The sequence below is a fragment of the Saccopteryx bilineata genome, chromosome 10, assembly GCF_036850765.1.
Source record: "Saccopteryx bilineata isolate mSacBil1 chromosome 10, mSacBil1_pri_phased_curated, whole genome shotgun sequence".
NCBI classification, from domain to species: domain Eukaryota; kingdom Metazoa; phylum Chordata; class Mammalia; order Chiroptera; family Emballonuridae; genus Saccopteryx; species Saccopteryx bilineata.
In genome coordinates, this window is record NC_089499.1 from 38,717,718 (window position 1) to 38,734,139 (window position 16,422).

The 16,422-nt window shown below is 49.0% G+C and overlaps 1 protein-coding gene and 1 non-coding gene across 2 annotated transcripts in view; one reads left to right on the top strand and one right to left on the bottom strand.

The window, feature by feature from the left end:
- The window catches only part of EPHB1 (EPH receptor B1), a 452,216-nt gene that overhangs the window by 346,676 nt on the left and 89,118 nt on the right, over nt 1–16,422 (top strand). Inside the window, exon 6 of the mRNA XM_066245242.1 lies at nt 14,995–15,119. Within this exon, the coding sequence (XP_066101339.1) occupies nt 14,995–15,119 (125 nt within the window). The remainder of the gene's footprint in view (nt 1–14,994; nt 15,120–16,422) is intronic.
- Nucleotides 8,302–8,377, bottom strand: TRNAT-GGU (transfer RNA threonine (anticodon GGU)). The gene has a single exon. It is a non-coding gene; the product is annotated as a tRNA-Thr (tRNA).

Here is a 16,422-nt window from a genome sequence, read left to right on the forward strand (position 1 = left end):
CCTGTGAGAGGCACCTGCCAGGACCTGACCTGCTGCACTCCCCCACACGTAGGGACCCAGCTGCCTGAGCAAGCGCAGTTGGGGGCAGTTGGGATGACGTTCCAAGGCTGTTGTCTGTCCACCTGCACAACAACTCTGTGCCTATCATTTTCACAGCACCATCCATGTTAAACAGGCAGGAGCACCAGGGGTTTTTGAATGCAGCAATTAACAAAACAGTAATCAAGCTAAGTGTTTAATTTCAGAAAATTAACATCTTCTCTGAGTGGATCTGAGAGATGGGGAAAAAGGCACATTAAATATTCTGGATAAATGAAGGCAATGCTGTACCATAAATATTTTCCAGTGTAAAGGAGGCTCTGCCAACCCCCAGGCTTTGGATTCAGTTTCCTTCTGAGAGCTGAGCTATAGAACTGCACCCTTTAAATGTGCCTTTTCCTCCTTCCCTCCTTCCTTCCTTCCTTCCTTCCTTCCTTCCTTCCTTCCTTCCTTCCTTCCTTCCTTCCTTCCTCTTCTTTTCTTCCTCTCTCTCTCTCTCTCTCTTTCTCTCTCTCTTGGGACAGAGCAAAAGCTTTATCTCTCCAGAAGAACTCAGGGTGTTCATTTGTGCCCTCCTGTGAACCTATCTGCACCTTAGAAAACCTTGATACGTGTATTGTCCCTCTGTGAACTGTACTAGTTATGAGGATGACACAACGAGTTCTTGAACGTGCCTGAGTGTTTATGTGCATAGGCTGTATTCTTCTGATGGACTGAGGGCTCCTGAGGGAAAAGACCAGGTCTCAGTCCTCCAGTAAGACCTGCACCTCAGCGCAGTGTCCCTTGTTCAGGATGTCCCAGCTGGCTTTACATAATGATCACAGCCTGGCGGTGTCTCATGAACCAACAGGCTGGCCTTTGTTTGCAGGATCAGGTTAGCACATGGGGAGGGAAGCTTGTGAGGAGGTGGGTGTTCAGGGAACTGGGTAGAGACCTGACCTCTGGTGTCTGTTGGCTCCTCTGATGCCTGGAAGGGAGTGGGTGAAAGACGAGGACTGGGTGGCAAGGAAGGCAGCTCTGCAGGAGGAACACACTGAAGATTGGGCACAGCAGGAAGCCTTGAGGCTCAGTGATGAGGGGCCACCACTAAGCAGGGAGACGGGGCTCTTGGGTGGGGTCGAGCAAAGCACTGCCTGAGGGAGAGGGAGTGCAGGAGAACTGTGTTCTCACAGGACCACAGGGCCAGGGAGGGGACTGGGAATCGGGCTTAGTGAGCAGCTTTCCTACAGGAGTATCTCAAACAGCTCACGTGGAGAACGAAGAAACCAAAGCTGGAGAGTGAAAGGCTGGTTTACAAACACATGTCAGGATCTCTCAGAGGTGTTCAGGGAAGGCGTCCAGGGAAGGAGGGTTCCGTCCTGTGCACGTGTGATTTTGGGGGATTTTGTGTACCCAAGTCGAGTATTAGGTATGCAGTTGGACAGTCAGACTTCTGCTTTCTCTGTGAGGTGGGAGATAAGCTGGTTGCTGAGAGTGAAGGGGAAGTATTCGCGTTGACTGAGGACAATAGATAACGTTTAGCAGTGTCATTGCAGGGGATGGGAGATGGGATTGACCAGAGAAATTTAGCTCTTCCGGAAAGTGTTGAGAGTCATCTGAAGTTGGTGATCATGTTTACAGAGCTGCTGGTGTGCCCTGTTATGGGACTTTGTCGGCAGGACACAGCTGCCAGAGAGCAAACCCTACAAGAAGTTGATTGGCCATGAGTCTCTCTTGGCTTGAGTTTGGCTGGTTGTATCATATGAAATGATAAAGGCAACTAAGGGTAAGGGGAGTATTGTCAATTCTGTTATGGCAGAGATGGAACCTAAGCTGGTTAATGAGGGATGTGAATAAGGGGGTGGCTGATGCACTGGGCTGAAGTCAAGGCCAAGAGGGCCAGTTCAGGCCCACAGGAGGTGCAGTGAGCTCGTCAGAAGTTGCCGTCAGGAAACAGAACAGTTGAATTTGTGGCTTTGAAAATGGAACAACGTCAGGTGAGACCAAATCCAAGTGTGCTGTGGGAATGGGTGGGCATGGAAGAGTTGAGGGGGTCAGGGAACAGAGAGTAAGCTATAAAAGTGGATGTTAAAGTCATCCCCAGGAGGACAAGCCTCATGATGGAGAAGAGGACAAAGCTGGAAGCCCAAGTCTTCAAAGAGCTGGGGAGTGATGGTGGGAGGTGATGGTGAGCAGTGGTGTGGGAGAGGCGACAGAGGACAGGAGCACATGGCCCACTTCCTGACCTTGAGGTGTGCCCAGCATAAAATCACACACTACCGCCCTTGAGAGGGCTGGAGAGCAGAGGTATACCAGGGAGTCAGGGTCAAGGGGACTTGGGATGGTATTGTGCAGGGCGGGACTCAGATCTCGGCATTGCAGGGTAGAAACCTGCCTGAAGTGGGGAAGGACTTTTTAAATTAAGGCCAGAGCAATCACTCTCCTGCCTGCTGTTAGTGGCCGTGATGTCAGGCTTAGGGTGGTGGTGGTCCCTCAGCCATTATGGGTGCTCTGCTGAACATCCATGCGTGGAAGCCAGGGAGTGAGGGACACACAACCTGCTGTAGGGTTTTGTTTACTCTCTCCTGTGGCTGCTCCCGTGCCAGTGTTTCCAGTGAATGGCCTCTGTGATTAAACATTCCACAAACCAGAGCTGCCACTGTTCTGGTCCCACACCAGGAAAGGCTTACTGGCTTGCAGGAGGCGGAGCTGAGCGCTTAGCCCCAGTGGCCACAGGAGTCCCGATGGGCCTGTCTTCAGCCACCTCATAGCCACGCTAGGACAGGCACCCTTGGACAGGCGTCACCTGGCAGTACCCCCCCTACTCACACATCCTTTCACAGTGTTACTGTCTTTTCCCAGTGTACCTTCTCGGTACCCCAGCAGGAAAGGGGAGCCAGGAGAGGGGATCTAAGAGGCAGACGGGACCCAAGGACCCCACTAGCCAGGATGCCTCCTCCTCCGGCACAGTGCTCTGCATACTTCCACCTCTGTGGGGACCCCTGATTTCCCTGAGGGATCAAGTAGCACCCATTTATGAGGGATGTGATCCTGACTCCCTTGCCCCATGCTGAGCATCTGCCAGGGGTTCTGAAGATGCTGGGTGTGTGAGAGTAGGGGGAGGGGAGAGGGCCTACATTGGGACAGGAGGCCATGCTCTTCGTGGCTCTGCTCTAGGCTGCCCAGGACTTAGGGAACTCATTTTCCCTCTCTCACCCTCCGTGTGCTCTAATTCATCAGTTCTATGAGTTGACAGAAAACTAAATGGCCTTGGATGTCCTTTCAAAGTTGAACATTCTGATTTCCAGACTTCTCAACAAACAGTTCTCAAACTTGAGTGTACCTGAGAATCCCCCGAAGGGCTTGTTAGAGCAGATGGCCGGGCCCTGCTTGCGGTGTTTCTGATTCGGTAAGTCTGGGGCGGAGCTCCAGATGTTGCATTTCTGCCAGTCCCTGGTGACGCTGGGCTGGGACCACATTCTGAGAACTGGCAGGGTCAGGTAGGTGAGCCCAATAAGTGAACCTCCCTAGCCCAGACCAGAAGGAGTGTCAGAAATGAGGGCCTCTGCTATAAACTGACATCCCCAGAGCAGCCCCCAACCCCTGCCCCCAGCTGTCACAACCCCTTGGCTTAGAACCAAACACATGAAGGAGGCCGCTGTCTGAGGGTGTGGGGCTGACTCAGCCACTCGGGCCTGAGCCCTCATTTTGTCTCCCTTTCCCACATCGTTGAATCCATGACAAAACATGACCCGTATTCTACAAACGGTGTCAAACTGGTGCCACCCTCCTAAAGCTGCCCTCTGTTCCCAGGCGACTGCAAGGTAGAGAGGGAGACTGGAAGTGGGTGTCAGGGTCACCACAAGGCACAGCCCAGAGCAAAAGCCAAGGAGGCCATGTCCCCAATAGGGGAAAACAATTAGAAAAAGAATTAATTCTGCTTTTGTATTCATACCCAATCTCTAATCGGATTGCTTATTTGTTTAATCTACTTTGACCAGAAATGTTACTGCACCAAAACTGTTTAATGAATCAGACTTCCTAATGCAAAATGTAAGCATATCTGTGCAATGAAATGAGTTTCCATCGATGGAGGGGGAACCTGTTATCTAAGTACCTTCTCGACGAAGTTATCTCCTAAAATAGGAATGTCAGAGGAAGCACAACTCATCTATACACAATTTATCATTTGCACAATTTATTTGTGTGTAAACTGATCTTCTTTGTCACCAGTACTAGTGGGCCTGAAGTCTTTAGCTGATATTTAAATATAGATTTCTTTTTCTAAGAATATGTTCCATATAAGGAAAAAATATAATCCACCACCCCCAACCGCTCGCTTCAAACCTCATCACGCATAACTTTTAGGAATCCACACAATTTAATGAGGCCTTGGGGGACTTCTGGAGGCTGCTCAACATTTTTGGGCCTCTCTGTGGACCCTGCAGAGTCTGGGCCGGGAGATAGGGAATGCACTGGCCCTGGGCTCTGGGGCTCGTGCTCCGATACTCCCAGAGCAGCTCAGAATTATTCCGCTTTTGCACTAGGCTTCAAGGGAAACTGTGTTGGAAGAAAGGATTCACAGCTGAAAAAGAAGAAAAGTGAGGCCCTGGCCAGTTGGCTCAGCGGTAGAGCGTCGGCCTGGCGTGCAGGAGACCTGGGTTCGATTCCCAGCCAGGGCACACAGGAGAAGCGCCCATTTGCTTCTCCACCCCCCCCTCCTTCCTCTCTGTCTCTCTCTTCCCCTCCCGCAGCCGAGGCTCCATTGGAGCAGAGATGGCCCGGGCACTAGGGATGGTTCCTTGGCCTCTGCCCCAGGTGCTAGAGTGGCTCTGGTCACGGCAGAGCGACGCCCCGGAGGGGCAGAGCTTCGCCCCTGGTGGGCGTGCCGGGTGGATCCCGGTCAGGCGCATGCGGGAGTCTGTCTGACTGTCTCTCCCCGTTTCTAGCTTCAGAAAAATACAAAAACAAAAACAAAAACAAAAACAAAAAAAAAAAGAAAAGTGAGAAAACTACTCACATTGGGGTAACTTATCAGCTGAAACATCCCGGTGCAATGGGACGGCCTGCCCCAGCCTCTCAGTTCCGGCCTGTCCCCACTTCCCTGGGACTGTTCCATTCCCGCCCACTTAACCTTCCTCCCCAGGCACCTGCTGCAAAATCACAACCCAGCTGCCCCTCTGCCCACGTCTTTCTCCTTCGAGGGTCAATATCCATGTTAGGTGCAACTATATGACTTTCTGACCCATTTTACTTCTGATGTTTTTAGAGAAGATCCTACAGTCATTCCGGTAAATGACTTCTACTGCACATCGGTAAAGGAAAACTTCTACCGAACATCTATTCGGTACTAACATAGTGGAAGAAGCTGAAAGTATTATGTCTACCCTAAAGAATTTATTCCAGTGATGGAGGGAATCGTTGAGCACCTGGATAGTGAGGTCAGCGTGCACTGGGTCAGGAATTACTCCCAATGAGTTATTGAACTTCAGGTGGTGAGATGGGAGGCGGGAAGGGGTGCTCTGGTGGGCCTGGTCTGGCAGGGCTAAGCCAGGGCCCAGTGAGGCCTGACCTGGCCCTCTGAAGGCCGGGGAAGAGGGTTTATGCAGAGAGCTGCCAGGAGGGGTGGTGCTATAGGCAGAGATCCCAAGAGCTGCGTTCTGCTGGGACATGGTATGTGTGGACAGTTAGATGAGAACAGCGGGATCCTGAGAGGGAACCGTGAGAGGCAGACTGTACCAGCCAGTGGCCGTCACACTGTCAAATTAGGAGAGAGATTTGGGACATTTTCCAATAGGGAGCCATGGAAGGTTTTTAAGCAACAGAAGAACGTGGGCAAATTGAACTTTGTAAAGATTAATCTGGCTGCAGTCAGTTTGGAGGGAAGAGGCCCAGAGGTAGAAACAGGGGAGTTGGGATGGACATCAGGCCAGAGGTAGAAACAGGGGAGTTGGGATAGACATCAGGCGTAAGGAGACACTGGTGACAAGTCCAGGGGAAAGTTGGGGACTGAGCCAATAGAGTGTTCATGACTCCTGGGCCCAAGTCATAGACTAGGAAGGGTAGGCGGTGGCACATCCACCCACCCACCCCAAGTCACAAGACACCCACCATTTATTTCCTAGATTACTTCCCAGAAAAACTTCCTGTCATCTTGAGACATTCCAGGAAACCATCTGTCTTCCGGCGCATTTATCACTCCTCCCCCCACCCCGCCAGGGGCCCTGCTGCTAGCCTTCCCTGTTCTCCAAGCCCACTCTTACCCCCTCCCCCAGGGGCCCCCGGGGCTGCTAGCCTTCCCTGTTCTCCAAGCCCACTCTTACCCCCTCCCCCCGGGGCCCGGCTGCTAGCCTTCCCTGTTCTCCAAGCCCACTCTTACCCGTTGCTTCCACCCTGGCTGGACTGACGTGCTTATCTATTCCCTCAAAGACATTTAAAAAAAATAAATAAATACCCAAGGCTGTCAATGGACATTTCACATATGACCTGGGAAACTATGCCCAGGGGCTTATGTGATGTATGAACAATGGTGGTCCCAGAGGGAGACTTTGGGGTGGTCACCAAATTCCCTGGCCTGGCAGACTGATCTAGCTAAAGGTGCAATGGACTACACAGGGGACATCCTCTGAACATATAAAAAATTCATAATGTAAAGATTAATATTCTTAATTTACAGTTGATGAGTCTGAGGCCCAAATAAGTAAAGTCACCTTAGCCTAAGATCACACAGTGAGCCAGTGGCAGAGCCAGAGCGGGAAGCCCCCTCCCTTTGCAGGCTCTGCAGGACCCCGACCGTAGCATGTGTTTATTTCTGCTCATTTCTACTGCCCTGAGCGGGGTCCTGGTTTCCTTCCTCTTCTCACCTGACCTTGTTTTCCTCATAGCTTAGGACTGCGGTATAGAGTGCAGGTGGTTAGTTGAAGGATGACTTTGCTGAGAAATGCTTGCCTAGAAAGAATAGAAGAGGTTAGCAATTCCACTCCTAGGTATCTACCCAAGAGGAATAGAAAGATAAATCCACCCAGAAACTTGGATGTGAATGTTCTTAGCAGCATTATTTACAATAGCCAACGTGTAGAAGCAATGTTCATTAACGGAGGACCATATGTGCTAGGAAAAGCAAGGCCCAGGATGGTAGAAGTGGTTACCAAACCTCAGATGCACACTCTTCAGTCTGGGGCAGCTGCATTGCTCCGAGGGGTCACTGTAAGGACCTGACCCCCCCCCCCCCCCGCCCCAACCATGTGGAAGGGCTGGAAAAGCTTCCTCATTCTTCTAAGTTAGTTATTGTGAGGAAGTGGATGGGTCCCTTTCTGTGGGCTTCCTTGGGAAGTACAGATGGGAAAGTTCCCCCCTAGGTCAACTGGAGAGTCCACTTATCTTCCAGGAGAGTTGCGAGGGCTATCATGTGAGCCACGGTGCAGGAGCCTCAACAGTAACTTCAACTCCTAGGGCAGGGGAGAGGTGGCCTCAGAACAGGCTGTCCCTGGAATGACTTTCACCCACAGAAACACTTTTTTTTTTTTTTTAGAGAGACAGGAAGAGAGAGAGGAATGAGGAGCATCAACTCATAATTGTATCACTTTAGTTGTTCACTGATTGCTTTCTCATATGTGCCTTGACTCAGGGGGCTTAAGTAGTGCCAGTGACCCCTTGTTCAAGCCAGTGGTTTTCAGCTCAAGCCAGCAACCAGGGGCTTCCAGCCAGTAACCTTTGGGCTCTAGCCAGTGACCTTGGGATCGTGTTGATGATCTTGCACTCAAGCCAGAGACCCCACATTCAAGCTGGCAAGCCCATGATCAAGCCAGCAAGCCTGCACGCTAGCTGGTGGCTTGTTGCTGGGCCCTCAGTGTCCCAGGATGACATTCAATCCACTGGGTCACCAGCCATCGGGCCATCTTTTTTCTTTCGATCAGATTTGCTGAACTCTGAAATCCATTTCATATTTTTATAACCTCTTCAATATATATATTTTTTTCTGTATTTTTCTGAAGCCGGAAATGGGGAGAGACAGACAGACTCCCACATGTGCCCGACTGGGATCCACCCAGCACGCCCACCAGGGGCGACGCTCTGCCCACCAGGGGGCGATGCTCTGCCCCTCCGGGGTGTCACTCTGTTGTGACCAGAGCCACTCTAGCACCTGGGGCAGAAGCCACAGAGCCATCCCCAGCGCCTGGGCCATCTTTGCTCCAATGGAGCCTCGGCTGCGGGAGGGGAAGAGAGAGACAAAGAGGAAGGAAAGGGGGAGGGGTGGAGAAGCAGATGGGCGCGTCTCCTGTGTGCCCTGGCCGGGAATCGAACCCGGGACTTCCGCACACCAGGCCGATGCTCTACCACTGAGCCAACCGGCCAGGGCCAACCTCTTCAATAATTTTTATTAATCACCTGACCAGGTGGTGGCGCAGAGGATAGAGCATCAGATTGGGATGCGGAGGACCAGGTTCAAGACCCTGAGGTTGCCAGCTTGAGCGCTGGTTTATCTGCTTTGAGCAAAGCTCACTAGCTTGAGCCCAAGGCCACTGGCTTGAGCAAGGGGTCACTCAATCTGCTGTAGCCCCCGGTCAAGGCACATGTGAGAAAGTAATCAATGAACAACTAAGGTGCTGCAATGAAGAACTGATGTTTCTTATCTCTCTCCCTTCCTGTCTGTCTGTCCCTCTTTCTGACTGTCTCTGTCACACACACAAAAAAATATATATATATATTATTACTCCAATAGATCAACTTTATTGTGAATGTATATGTGTTTTGCTATTATTTTTGTTTAAAATATAAATACTTTTTGATACCTTAAATAAAATATTTTAACACAATAAACTGATATATGATTTATTATATCCCAAAATGACTTTGGTTAAAACTGTTTGAGGAATTATTTTGACACAAAAAATCAATTAAGACATTAAGATATAATTTTAATAGGCAAAGTTAATACCTTAGAACTTAGCAATTGTCCTAAGGAGGAAAAAAAATTAACTTATTCTCACATTTTAGAATCTGAGATGCTTAATTGTCAAGAGGAAATGCTCCTATATATTAAGGAAAACAAAATGAGGAAGAGAAGAACTTTGAACATGAACAAGTCACTAACTAAATTAAAGAGTCAAGGAATATTATAAGTATAGAATTATGGGCCAGGCGAACCTGAGATATGATAGCAAGGCTTCTGCACAATAAGACTCCAGGGTCCAAATGTTGGATTATTGATTTCTAAGATAGAGTCACGCCACCATTCTGAACCCAGCCTTCGTCTTTTCACGGGATTGCAGACCCTACGATCTCCTTTAGAGCCCTTCTTACAAACGGAGGACTTACTGACGAGCAGCCTGACCCCATCACTGATGCCATGGGCAGGAACCTGTGACCACTTTGGACCAACACTTGTCCCATGTCTCCAGTGAGTTCTTTCATAACTTACTGTCTGGGCCGTTCCGTCCCTACAATTTATCCACATCTCATTTGTCAGTCTCGGCAAGAACATTCTGCTTCCTTTCTGGGCTGTGTGTGATATGCTATCTTGGATCTGTCTGCTTCAAAAGCAATTTGGGAGTAAGAGCTCCCCAAAGTCTTCCTGTGCGAAAACAGAGACAAAGACCCGCTCGCTCAGCCTGCCTCTGCGTTGTCTCCCTCCCTGCGCCCCTTGACCAGTGGGGTTTGAAGTCCAAGTCTCTTTCTGCTTTTGACACGTGAAAGAGCCTCTTGTATTGGTTCTAGACTCTCTTACCCGACACTCCTGGTTCTGACTCTGTTTAAACCCTCATGGATTTTCCATCAGTGACAGACAGGACACTGTCCATCGTTTCCCCACTCTCTTCTTTGGATCGCGGCTTCCTGGTAGGTCAGCCTCTGTATTGGAAAAGAAGGAGCATAGGCCAATTTTCATTTTATTTGAGGATTTTTTGGGGCATCTCCCATTTATGCTAAATGCATCTGTCTCGAGACTTCCGTACCTTCTTTTTAAATAGTCCCCAGACTAATTCTTTATTTTTACCTTTTTTTTAAAGAATGGTCTATATTTGCTTGTCTGTGAAATTTTAATGATTTTGTGAACCCTTTATTTTCATTTCCTTTTCTCAGTAGAATGTTAAATTTTATCAAAAGTGTTCTGTGTGCTTGTGAGGACAAGATGAAGCTGATCTTTCATCTGGGGATGCGGGTTTGTGGAGAAAAGACAGTTGGCCAGAACTTACGTTGGAACCAGCGTACCTGGGAGTCACAGGTGCTGCTTCTCTGAACTGATCTGCCCATCCCTTCTTAACCTGAACTAGTTTGGCTAGATACAGTTGGTGTTTGAGTGGATACCTGAGCTCGTTTTCACTTTCTCTTTTGTCTGAAGGTTGCGCAGCATGTAAAGTGTCAGGTCTAAAGGTGACATTGCATTTGGAAAGGGGAAATAACAGCAAACGTACCCGTCGTTGATCATCGATGGCAGAGAACCGAAAGTAAGCTGCCCCTGATTTTCAGGGAGCAAGAGTAATACTTTTTTACTTTCTCCCATGTGCTAAATCCCATCTGTTAAACTGTAAGACACTTAGAGTGACCGCTGTGAGGATACACTGCCTGCCATGGGGTCTGGGGGCATCGTGTCCTCCCCATGAATCTCAGAAATGCTGGTGGCGGTGAACCTCACCGTGCAGCAGCCTCTCCTGGAGGTGCGCCGCTGGTCGGCGGTGGGGCGGCCCTCGCCACCTGTGTAACACGGCCGTTTCTCTTGGTGCATCCGGGCCATTGACTGCCTCTGGATCACCCTGCCTTGTGGTTGCCTCTTTGCCATCTGACTCCAAGGTCAGAACTGTGACTTCCTTCTTTATCCTGTCCCCAGTGATTAGATAGGGGGCCTGGCACAGTATCTGGCAAATATATTGAGTCTTGAGTGATAGCTTTCCAGGGATTAGAGGCAAAGAAAAGAACCCAGCCCATCAAAATCCTCAGGCTGTAAGGATTAATCTTTCCAGTGTTTAATACATAGTGCTTCAGCTTTCGAGGCAGAAGGGCCCTGGAAAGCTGTGTGGCGCTGACACGATAAAAACACGGAAATTGTGTTTTCACGTGGGTCTGAAAGGGCACCTGCCCTGCACCATGAATGTGGCGAGGGGAAGCAGGCTGATCAGGAACCACTCTCTGCTCATCTTCAGGGTCCCCCAGGGATCTTACTGAATCTGGAATCTGCCCCACTTGCCTGGAAGTGCCCTCGTCCTCTCTATGGCTCTGCACAATGCACACAAGGTCTTGGAAGAGATGATCGCGAGCCATCCAGATGGTCAGACAGTCAGCCTGGTGCTAAGTCCATGCTCAGTTCCTCGTTTCCATTCACGGGACTTAGCAGCTGCATCTCACACATTCTCTCCTCTTGGGAATTCTGACTGCTACTTGGTTTCTGGGTGGTCACACCTCCTGCTTCCTTTTACCTCATCGGCCTTTTTTTTCTCTTTCAAGCCCCTTGTCTGTTTTCTCCTCATTTCCTGAATCTTCAAATGTATATTCAGTTTTGTTCCTTCTCTTGGGGGATCTCTGTCAGTCCTGCTGCTTTTAGTATCTTTGAAATACTGATGAGTCTAAATTTCTATGTGCATCTGGACCTCTTATGCATGTGTTTGCCTGCTCAGTATCTAGTCTGGGACGGCTTGGGCATCTCACCCAATAGGAGAGGAGCACTTGCTCTTTCCTCCCCAGATGCTTCTACTGATGTCTTGTCTGGTCATGGCAGCCTCACTCTTCCAGTTGCTCAGGCCAAAACCTTGGACTTTGACTCTTCTACATCTTCCACATCCCATATCCATTGAGATATTCTAAATGTATTTAGAATCTGACCACGCTACTCTTACCACATCCACGGCTCCAAGCCTGGTCTAAGGGACCATGATCTTGCAGCTGGATTATTGTAATCGTGTTATGATAGGTTTTTTTTGGCTTTTTACATGGCCCTTGCATTCTATTCTTAACACAGCATAGGGTGATACTGTTAACAGGCAAGTCTATTATGTCATTCCCATGTTTAGGACCCTCCCATGGCTCCTAGTTCTCAGAGTAGAAGCCAAAATCTTTTTAGTGTCCCTCAGGGTCCTACCCTTTATGGCTTGTTTCTGTTTCAGTCCCATCAGCTCTTTGTTGTTCCCCTGAGACTCCAGACTGCTCCCAGATCAGAAGCTTTGCCCACCTGTGCCCTCTCAAACGCTCTTCTCCCAGGTATTCTTCTGGCTCTCCACCCCCTCCTTCAACCCGGTATTCCTGTGTCTACTTCTCACGGGCCTGGCTGAGCACATGGTTTAGAACTGCAGCTGTCTTCCGGCCAGCCTCCTGCACCTTGACGTTCTGTATCCCTTCTCTTCTGCTCCACTTTATTTCTTGTTGTACCTAATAGTTTTAGCATGCCCTGTGCTTGTTTTTTGCTTGATTATATCTAGTCTGTGAATCCAGCCACTAGTACACAAGTTCTGTGAGGGCAGAAGCGTTTGTTTCATTCACGACGGAATCTCTAGAACCTAAAATGGTGACTGGTACCTCGTTGATGCTCAATAGCGATTTGTTTTATTCATTAATTCACAAACTGGACCAGGATACCAAGTTGGGAGGGAGATAAGATGCATTTGATGGTTGAATCAGGATCAAAAATTATTCCAACATACCAGATTAATAGGCTTAATTTAATACCGTAAAGGTAAAGAGAAACATGTAAATCCCTGTAGTCCAAAGCCAACTTTACAGATGAAAGATGAGGACCACACCATGGGAAAATGGATGGTGATATTTGCCTGTGATTTCAGAACTGAGTAGCAAGGACGTGTCTTTGATCCAAAGGCTAATGGTCACATTCATAGATTTACACAGATCGTGGTAGATATTAGCTTAACTCTAATCTTTGCTGCTCAAACAGCAGTGGGAGAATTGGGTTCACCTCTGGGCCTCAGACCTATAGGGAGATTTAGACAACATGAGCCCCATTTGGAAAAGAGCCACCCCAGGTGGCATCATATCATGGGAGAAATGTTTGTAGCATCTGGCTGTTCTTTTCAGCAGGAAAGACTCAGGGGAGACCTAACTATGTAGTTTCTTTAGCTATCTGACAAGCCATTCTGTGGAAGAGGTAGCATTCCATACTACTTTTAGTTGGCAGAACTGAGACCGGTGGGAAGAAAACAGGTCTCAGGTAAGGATAAGGAAAACTGCATGTTGGTGAGCATTACCCAAGTATGAAGCAGCAGCTCTTGGGGCAGTGAGCCTCCCATCGATGGGGACACATCAGAGCTGAGCAGAGACAATTTGATGGGGACATGGTAGGATTCAGGACTGCACGAACTCTGGTCCTCCACCAAGCAGACACCAATTTGGGATTAGATGTGTCAGAGATTGGGAAAATGGAGTAGAGGCCAGTGGAGGCTGGAAGGAAGGTCTGATCTTTCTGAAAGAGGGAAGGAAGGAGGATTGGGTAGGAAGAGTCTTAGACTGCGGTGCTGTGACAAGGAAACATTGGTAAGCCCAAAGGCGAGTCTTGGAGTGAAAGTTGCTCATCCGGAGTCAGGAATAGGCCTGTCTAAGCATCCCGGCCACTCTCAGTCGTTGGCTGGGGGCAGCCTGTGGGAAGCAGGGTTCTCTGTGAATGTGGTGATGGACTGCAGAGCCCAGCCGCCAGGGCCATTAGCTACACTCCCGGCAGTAGAAGCTCTGAGGGGCACATTTTCACGGCCACTGCCAGGTCTCTCCAGGGGGAACTGAGTGAAGTCCCAGGTGGACCCTCACGCTGTGCTCGCTTTATGGCTCCCAGACTGAAGTGTCTCAGAACAAGTCTTCTGCATCGCCATCCTCTGGCCAGGCTGCTCTATGGATAGGTGCTCACCGGGGGGTCCACCACCTGCCCCACCCCGGCCTGGTAGCCATGCTCTGTAATTTCAGGTCATGGAGGGGAATCTGTTCACTTATATTGGGGATAGTAAATGCTAGTCAGCCATGGTCCCCAGAGAAACCCTGTAAAGTGGAGTTTGTGTGAGGAAACAACCTTTATCGCCACAGAAGCGCCAGGACTAAACAGCCCCCGAGCGGAGCGCAGACCGAAGCCTCATCCATTACCTGCCTCTTCCCCTAGAAAGACAGCCCTCATTTATTATTTCCAGACTGCTTTTATTTTACTTACACCGTGTGGAAACTGTTGAATTGGGAAATAAATAACATTATTTTCAAACAGAGATTTGAGAATCACTTCACAGATTTTAGAATTATTATCCTGTTTCCAAATGTTTGGTTTGTGTATCATTTCCTCATTTGTATGTGTGTGCTCTTTGTTGCAAATGTCCTCATTTGGAAAACTCTGCCAGAAGTCTGAAAGAACTCTGCTGCTGATGATGACTTTTTGAGAGATGCTTCCTCTCTCTTTTTTGTGAAGTGCAGCAAAATCTTACATGCAGTCTCAGAGAAAGATGTCTGCTAGACTGTCCCTTTCTGTTGCATAGTAATTCTGCACTGACCAGCTCCGCTCTCACCAGCCTCCCTGGCCTCCAGGTTCTCTTCTCTGGACCTGCTCAGCTCACTATGGCAAGACTAATTCCTTCAACATGTCCTGCTTAAACACATTCCATTGCTCCTCTTGTCCTGCTCTCTGAAGCCTAGACTTGTCCTTGTTATGCCTTCCCTATTGGCTCCAGCTTCCCCAGGCCACACTCATTTTCCATGATTTTTCCGACCACCTCTTGTTTTGATCAAGGCTTTCTCTTTCTACCTGGAAAACACCATGTCCATTCCAGCCCCTGCCCTCTCACGTATTATCCTGTCCTGAACTATCACCTTTTACGCCTTTGTTATCCAAACTCCATTCATTCTGCAACACACACGGGAAGTTCTGCAGCTCCAGCTCAGCTGATGAGAAAGAAAGGGCAGGGTTCGAACCCAATGTCATTTGTCTCCCTACTTATCTCTGAAAGATGGCACTTCTCACATAAACGCGGGTCTGTTTATCTGTCCTCTCTCTTCCTCTTTCCACAGCCCCTTCCACTGTTCCCATCATGCACCAGGTCAGTGCCACCATGAGGAGCATCACCTTGTCATGGCCACAACCAGAACAACCTAACGGCATCATCCTGGACTATGAGATCCGGTACTATGAGAAGGTAAGTCAGCTCTGACTTCAGGCTTGCAAGACCCGGGGCCTGCCACTGTCGCACGGGCGGTGGCCAGCTGAGGGCACAAGGAGACTGGCTGGAGGAAATCCTGAGAGAGAGAGTGATCTGGTGAAGGAGGCCATAGGCTCCCTAGGACAGTTCCCAGGTCTGCCCTGGCAAAAGCCTCCACAATCCAGGCTGAAATCTGTACCAACTCTGAGGGAACCTCCCAGGCCTGCTGTCTGGACAGCTCACTGGCTAGCGCGAGCAGGACTGACCTCACTCCCCCAGCCATGGGCAGATGCTACGGAACTGCCAGGGCTCCCCTGTACTTTCTGAAGATTTTGTGGTTTTGTAGACTAGTGTTTTTCAAAGTTTTTGCTCAGACCTCCAATATAAGATTGTTTACTTATAAATCATACACATATACTACTGCACTAGGATATTTATGGAGGTTAAATTGCAATGGAAATTTAAAAGAATAAAATAGAAATTAATAGAAACAGAAACGTATATATTATCTTCCTTGGCTGCCCTTTAGCAGCAGCTGCTGGGGCTGCAACAGAGCCTGTGCTGCCAAGAAAGGGACGTGGTGCCCTGTGGCGTTGGTCCCCGTCTATCTGTGGGAGAAGCAGGGACTTCCTCCCACCATGGTGAACTGTCACACTTGCCATCCCAGGAAGATACAATGCTTTCTATACTGACCCAGCGCGTTATTTGTAAAAATATCAGATACATTCATTTATTTGTTTGGCAAGTATTTATTGGGTACCTGCTATTTGAAAGGTACTGTTTTAGGATATATTAGTGATCAAAACAAAGATTCCTTCCCTCAAGGGGCTTACTTTCCAGTAAACGAGACAGGCGATGAACATAATAACTAAGGAGATAACAGAGTCTGTTAGCAAATGAGTATTGGAAAAGGAAAAAGAGCAAGCAAGGTAAACGGGATGCAGAGGCCCAGGCGTGGGGGAAACGTCAGCTGCAGAAATGAATGCGTAGGCTTCTTAGAGAAGGTGAGTTCTCAGTAAAGACCTGAAAGAGGTAGGGGAGTTGTGAAGCAGATATCTTGGAGAGAGAGAGCTTGTGCAAAGGCCGTGAGACAAGATCATGACTGGTGGTTCAAGGAGCAGGAGGGAGAGCAGCATGACTGGAGTGATACAAGCAATGGGGAAACGGTAGATAGGGTAGGGGTGATCAGGGGAGGAGGTAACGGTGGGCCTTAAAGACTTTTCAGTGGGCTTTCCCGCTGAATGAGCTGGGGATCCACAGCAGGAATGGGAGTAGAGGAGAGATGAAATCTGAATCACAT